The sequence below is a fragment of the Cupressus sempervirens genome, chromosome 11 (genome assembly GCF_028749045.1).
Source record: "Cupressus sempervirens isolate cs-2001-9-10 chromosome 11, ASM2874904v1, whole genome shotgun sequence".
NCBI classification, from domain to species: Eukaryota; Viridiplantae; Streptophyta; class Pinopsida; order Cupressales; family Cupressaceae; genus Cupressus; species Cupressus sempervirens.
The window spans coordinates 339,283,336-339,290,959 of NC_143128.1; the positions used below are offsets into that span (position 1 = coordinate 339,283,336).

Here is a 7,624-nt window from a genome sequence, read left to right on the forward strand (position 1 = left end):
TTTACATTATAGTGTAATGACAATAAATCACTAGAACCTATGAACATCTTCAATAATGCAAAGCCAAAACAATATCGTTACCGCTAAGTAAATAGTCCAGAAGTTTTGCAGAGTATTCGCCCCCAACTCATAAAAAACTTCTGAGCTTGATAAATCAGCTTTTTGAATGTGCACGGACCAGTGCAATAATTGGGCAACGGCTACCCAGGCAAGAGGATCGACTGCCTCGGGTATGCCCCCACCATGACCCCATCCTCATACTCATATGCCTCCTCCGCATGCCATCCTGCCGCCCTGCGCCCCTGTCGTCCTCATGTCTGACAGTGACGCAGCGAAGTACCTGGAACAGACACGTTCAGGAATACTAACAAGGATAACGATAAACAATGGTTGGACATAGTTTTTGCTTTTTGTAAATAATATTTTGTCGTCCTCATGTCTGACAGTGACGCAGCGAAGTACCTGGAACAGACAGGTTCAGGAATACTAACAAGGATAACGATAAACAATGGTTGGACATAGTTTTTGCTTTTTGTAAATAATATTTTGTCGTCCTCATGTCTGACAGTGACGCAGCGAAGTACCTGGAACAGACAGGTTCAGGAATACTAACAAGGATAACGATAAACAATGGTTGGACATAGTTTTTGCTTTTTGTAAATAATATTTTGTCGTCCTCATGTCTGACAGTGACGCAGCGAAGTACCTGGAACAGACACGTTCAGGAATACTAACAAGGATAACGATAAACAATGGTTGGACATAGTTTTTGCTTTTTGTAAATAATATTGTTCCAGGTACTTCGCTGCGTCACTGTCAGACATGAGGACGACAGGGGCGCAGGGCGGCAGGATGGCATGCGGAGGAGGCATATGAGTATGAGGATGGGGTCATGGTGGGGGCATACCCGAGGCAGTCGATCCTCCTGCCTGGGTAGCCGTTGCCCAATAATTTTATATGCGCTGTTCAGACATTTCCCTCAAACATTTATTGTTGATTGCGACCCATTTGCTACTCTACAACTACATAGCATCGACCCATTTAATATGAGAAAAACGAGTGCATATTACTTTCCCGTGCCTTCATAACCCACGATATATTTCAAGCATTCCTCGTGCAACCATGAGTTTTCTTGTCATATTTTCCCTTGGTTCGTATTATGTAGAGATGATACCAATTTTATCTCGCAGTTTTAGGAAGTAAAATCAGCGTATATTAATTTATATTGATGGGACTATCTGTTTCATTGTGTGGCCTTTTATTTCATTTGTGATGATAGATTAGTTCTAAATTAGTGTCAATAATTTTTATTTTTTTAATTCATTAGTTTTTAGGGTATAAATTTTGTATATATTTGTGGTCTGCATGAAAAAATTGGTAGATAATAATATAAATGAAGAGTGACAGATATACAAGCAAAAAGAGACGAAAGAATACATATGAAGAGATGATAATTGAGAAGCACGCTCACACACACACACTCTCACACACATAGAGAGAAAGGAAGAGTTGATGACACATTAATATTTTCTATAGATTTGTTTCAGTTACTTCAAAGGAAAATATCTGTCACATATAAAGAGAATAAGTCGTGATTAATGTTATGCATCTTATGATTATACCAAGAGACATTCTATTGATTAGACTAGAAAGAGAACTCTAAATATAGGAATATGCCAAAATAGATTCTATGTCAATGAAATTAAAATGGAGCAATTACAAATAAAAATTAAATATTATATTATAAAATCACAAAACAAAAATTAAAATTAATTTTATATTATATTATAAAATCATAAAAAAAAATCCTTGAACTAATAGTTGTCTGAAATAATATGAATTCAAATTGCAAGGCCAAAATAATAGGCCCGAAATAATAAGGGGGAGTGGGAGAATTCGAAACAAATTTGTGGAATGCAAAGAGGAGTCTCTCACAAGTTTAAAATGCAGGCTCTTTATTTCATTTCATCTTGTGGTTTTGTAGGGAGGAAGAGGTGGAGAGTTTTGGAGGAGTAGATTGGAGTTTTTGAAGAGGAATAGACTGAATTTTTTTTGAAGAGGAATAGATTGAATTTTTTTGAAGAGGAGTAGATTGAAATTTTCGAATAAGTTTTTTGAAACTGAAATTTGTATGTTTTATTTCTTATTTGTGATTTAATTTTACATTTAGTTTTGGTTGTTCATTTAGATTTAGATGTAGATGTAGTTTCAAATTAGTTGTTAATGCCCCCAATTCAAATAGTCTTATTGATTTAAATATTATTTCTTATAAGAAAAATATTTGCATCAATAGTTTGGTAAGAATTTATCATTGTCCTATATATTGATGTGATTTGAAGAACCATGATCTAAAACCAATCTCTCGTGATATTGTGAACTAATAAAAGAATGAATAATGCTTCACCAATAATACTTGAAATTGTCTCCACTACATTACCTTCCTTTGTGGAATTATCTTTACCTTCTTTCCTCTTCTAAAAATATTTCTTAAGATGACCTAATTGGTCACTTGACACTAGACATTTTTATGTCACTCTTCTTTTTTTTTGTCTTAGATTTGGATATACCTCTAGAATCCTCCTCATTTTCTTTAAATTAGCCCCTAGCCACCATTTTTTTAGTGTAGTTCCCATGTTGGATTTTCTTCACACCTCCTCAAACAAAAAAAACACTCACAACAAGATACAAATCAAGAATTTCTGTTTTGTTAAAGCTAGTGGAAGTGGCTAAGTCACTCTAAGATCCAAGCACTGAACACAATAGTATGACAACCTTGAATTAATCTTCATTTTTACAAATATACTATTTAATTAACATAGAAAAGTATTCAAAAACTTTAAATGATTAACAATTTGAATACCTTCATTTCTAATCTTCTTTCACTTGTAGATTTGATTTAAATCAAAGATTCTACCATTTGAATGCTCTTTGTTAATCTCATAAGTCTACTATCATTTCCTTCTCCACAACATAGAAAATAATATTGTTGATAAATTCATTAAAATTTTGCTAGTAGTTACTACATCCAAATCTCCATATATATCATCAATTTTTGTTAACCTGCCCAATAACATTTTTTCTATTCATTGTTATTCCAATAGATTTTTCATTTTGATCTTCCACAAATTATTTATGTTTCATTGTTAACTTCTCCACCTTAAACACTATCTTTCATACCTTTTCCATTTGATAGTAGAAAAAAAAAACCAAATCCTCACACAACTAATCCAAAATAAAATTTAAGTACCACTAAGAATAGAATAATTTTTCAAATCACCATCCTCAAACTTGTGAAAACTAACTTCCCTTAGAAAAAGTAACTTTTTCGAGGATAAGGTAAGGGACGATAAGATGAGATTTCACTTCATGTTGCTGTTAAATCCAACATTCTGGTTATAAATAGGAACATGGGAACATGTGCAACCATCCTACTACACCTTGTATCCTCGAGCACACTGAAATGGGGGTGGAAGAGGTGTTCAAGCTCGGCCCTCTGCTTACTCAAACCCTAACAATATCTCAAGGTAAAGGAGAACAAAGCCCTCCTAAGGCTCTTATGGTGGTTGTCCCTTGTGTACAAGGAGATTACCCTGTTCTCCTCTTCCTTCACGGCTACCTCCTCGTCAATAGCTTCTACACTCAACTTCTGCAACACATTGCTTCCCACGGATACATCACAATCGCTCCTCAGGTGATATATACTTCTCTGCATCCACTGTCGTAGCATATTTGAAATTTGCACAGTTCTGAATGAGAATTTTGAAAGAGAAAATTTAACATTTGTGATGGTCAAAAATAGTAAAGAATAGTAATGCTCATCAATTTTTTGATTTGATAATGCGCATCGATTTTCTGATTTTACTAACATTGTTTTTAAATGGGGATCATATTCATGATCGATGCTTTTTATAATAAAAGAGTTATTGATTCAGATTGTTTGTTATTTAATGAATGCATCTATTTTACTGTTTAAATTTTTTAGATCATAAAACTTCATGATTCATGCTCTTAATCGTAAAGGATAGTTGCTTCAGATGTTTTGGATTTGACTGTAAACTATTTTTTTGACATCAGAATCATATTTTCAGTATTTTGTGACCAGTGATTTTAAATAATGAAAGTATAAATGATTCAGACATTTTGTTTTTTAAAGAATACAAATATTTTGCTGTTTCAAAATTTTAGATCATAATACTCCATGATCCATGCTGTTAATCGTAAAGACAGTCGATCCAGACTTTTTTGTTTAAAACATAGTTGATTCAGACAGATACTTTGCTGTTTTAAAATTTTAGATCATAATACTCCATGATTCACGATGTTAATTGTACAGAATAGTCCACTCAGACATTTCATTGTTCAACTATTCAGATATATTTTACTCAAATGATCCAGACATTTTACTGTTTAATGATAATTTATTCTTATTTATTTTCATGATAATTTATTTTGTTTCAACTTTCAGCTTTGTTGAAATATCTTTCAATAAATCCAAGATTTCTACAACTTTATAGGTAACAGAAGGTAAATATCATAATTTTAAACTTTCCACTCCAGAATGAAATGTCTCTTTAACAACTTTTTGTATGGAGATGTGTAGCATAAAGATTACAAATGTAATGTTTTGCTGATTTAAAATCTCAGATCCTAATACTCCATGCTCCGAACTGTTAATAGTAAAGATTGTTTAAATAATTGTTGATTCTGACGTTTTGCAGCTTAAATGACTGGAGACGTTTCATTGTTTGAAGAATAACCGGTTCAGACATTTAGTTATTTTAATGCTTCGCGCATTTTGCTATTTTAATGATGATTTACTGTTGTTTATTTTTATGATAACTTTTTCTGTCTTAAATTTCTGTTTTCTTAAGTGGAATCTTGAGAAAACTCAGTTCAAACATCTTTCTGTAAATTTCAGACTTTTACAACTTTATTTGTAACAGAAGGTAAATATCATTGTTTATTTCCCATTCCAGAGTCCAGAATGAAATGTCTCTCTGATCACAACTTTATTTTATGCAGATGTATAGCATAACGATTACAAATACATCGCTGATTTAAAATTTAGATCGTAATACTCCATGATCCGCACTGTTAATAGTAAAGAATAGTTGATTCATACTTTTTATTGTTTAAAGAATAGTTCTTCCTGACGTTTTGTCGTGATTCGAGACATTTTATTGTTTGAAGAATAGTTGGCTCGGACATTTTGTCATTTAAATGTTTCGGGCATTTTGCTGTTTTAATACGGATTTACTGTTATTCAATTTCATGATAATTTTTTCTCTCTTAAACTTTTGCTTTCTTGAATGAAATCTTGAGAAAACTTGCTGTTCAAATATCTTTCTGTAAATTTCACATTTCAACAACTTTATTTGTCACAGAATATTCTGAGAAATCTTACAGTTCAAATATCTTTCTGTAAATTGTTTGGAGAATATAAATGTTTTGCCGATTAATTGAAATTTCAGATCATAACACTCCATTGATCCGAACTGTTAGTAGTAAAGACTAATTGGTTCAGACTTTTATTTTATGAAGAATAGTTAATTCAAAAGTTTTGTTATTTAAATGGTTCGATACATTTCATTGTTTGAAGAATAGCCGCCGGTGCAGACATTTTGTTTTTCTTAAACAGCTTCTGGCATTTTGCTCTTTTACTGATGATTTACTGTTACTTATTTTCATGATAACTTTATCTATCTTAAATTTCTGTTTTCTTGAATGACATTTCAAGGATCTTTCTGCAAATTTCACACATTCACAACTTTACGTGCAACAGAAGTTCAATATCATTTTGAACTTTCAACGTCTCCGGAATGAAAAGTCCATCTGACAACTTTACATTATGCAGATGTACAATATAGCCTCTGCAAACGCCAGTGAAGAGATAGATGATGCCGTGGCCGTCACGGAGTGGCTGCGTACGGATCTTCGTGAGCAATTGCCGGTAAATGTGCAGCCGGATTTAACAAAGGTAGTCATCGCCGGTCACAGCCGCGGCGGCAAAGTGGCTTTCGCGGTGGCGTTGGGTCGAAGCACGATCCCTCCGTCGTCACCCTACGTGGCCCTCCTGGGAATCGACCCCGTCGAAGGAACGAAGCCGCAGATTTTAACGAAGAAAGAAAATTCGCTTTCAGTAAATATTCCGACCCTAGTTATTGGGTCGGGTTTGGGGCCGGAGAAAGGGAACATTTTCTTTCCTGCCTGCGCTCCGGCCGGTAACAACCACGTGGATTTTTTCAGGGAGTGCTCCCCGCCGGCTTATCATTTCACGGCGGTAGAGTACGGGCACATGGACTTTTTGGATGATAAGACGGGCGGAGTGAAGGGGACGGCATCGTATTGTATGTGTAAGAACGGAACGGAGAGGGAGCCGATGCGAAGGTTCAGTGGGGGAGTTACGGTGGCTTTTCTGAATGCGTGGCTGAAAAAGGAGGCTGAGGTTCTGGACAAACTGGTGGCGGATCCCTCTCTCATACCTGTCAAGGTGGACCCCCCAGAGTGTCACCTTTTGCAATCAGTTCTAATTTAAGGTTAGCAACCAGTTTTAGTTTAAGGTTTGATAATGGCTATATATTTCGGTTTCTAGGTTGTGTTGTTTGTCCAAGTTTTAAATTTGTCCATCATAAAAATTCTTGCGCAGATTTAGTGAAAAGATGGGGACTTGCAGTTTGGAGTTCGGATTTGATTTACTGTGTTCTGTATATATTTTATTATGTGTATCTGTCATGGGCTAAGTATTGTAGATATTTTGAATTTCTTTCATTAATACTTTATTAAATCTAATTGGTATCCAATTAGATTTCACCATTTTATTTGTTAGTCTCGCCTATTTAGCAGGAGACTAAAGTTTTCATATTGTTTAACTTATTAATTCATTCTTTAGAAACTGTGCACATTACTTTTATCCTATGTTTTGCACAAAATATTTTATTAAAGCGACTAATATAATTCTATTTCTGATTGGTTAGGGCTGATTTCCCCTGTAGTATTTTTGTTTTTCTTAAGAAAAAATAAGAAAATTTATTTGTTAGCATATGACATATATTGAACACTACACATACTGGAAATCATTAAAACGTGGCATTTCTGATATTTGGCATGCAATAAAAAGCACTTCCTTAAGACATCTAGATCAACAATCCATGTGATGATTGAAATTGGAATTGTGTAGAGATGGATTTGGGATAAGAACAAAGATCTCCATTTCCCACTAATTTCTCGCAACAATATGGGTAGTTTTGACACAAAATATTTTTGTAATAGTTTACTGATTTTCAATGAAGTTTTCTTACTTCCATGAGATTTCAGTTTCTTATGTTTTTTTTGCATTTGAGATCGATGGCAATATCAGGAAGATGAAATTTCAAAAAAAATTATGGTTGAAACAAATCATTTTTAGATTACTTAACAATATGGCATCGATTCACATTTATTTAATATGCACTTGTTCGATCTTGTTAATGGAAATCATGGAGGGATTCCTATGTATTAAGTTTTTGAAGCAATTCAATGTGTTTTTATTATTTCATAGGAGAAAGTCAATCCTCAGTTGTATGGGCCGACTCGTGACTTAAAAAAGTAGTTTTTTTTTTAATGGTTTAGAATGAAAAATCTCCAT

At 33.8% G+C, this 7,624-nt stretch overlaps 1 protein-coding gene across 1 annotated transcript; it reads left to right on the forward strand.

Moving 5' to 3' along the window:
- The first annotated feature begins 3,431 nt into the window (after positions 1-3,431).
- On the forward strand, positions 3,432-6,814 carry LOC149529472 (chlorophyllase-2-like). Its single transcript, XM_089809645.1, has 3 exons — positions 3,432-3,691; positions 5,855-6,536; positions 6,647-6,814. Exons 1-2 carry the CDS (start codon positions 3,461-3,463, stop codon positions 6,533-6,535), a joined length of 912 nt encoding a protein of 303 aa, XP_089665771.1. The 5' UTR covers positions 3,432-3,460; the 3' UTR covers position 6,536; positions 6,647-6,814.
- The last annotated feature ends 810 nt before the right edge of the window (positions 6,815-7,624 follow it).

What these genes read in the sequence shown, in the direction of transcription:
- LOC149529472 (XM_089809645.1), top strand. Translation starts at nt 3,461, where the DNA reads ATGGGGGTGGAAGAGGTGTTCAAGCTCGGCCCTCTGCTTACTCAAACC. An exon ending in ACATCACAATCGCTCCTCAG is followed by an intron (nt 3,692 to 5,854) that starts GTGATATATACT and finishes TACATTATGCAG; the next exon opens with ATGTACAATATAGCCTCTGC.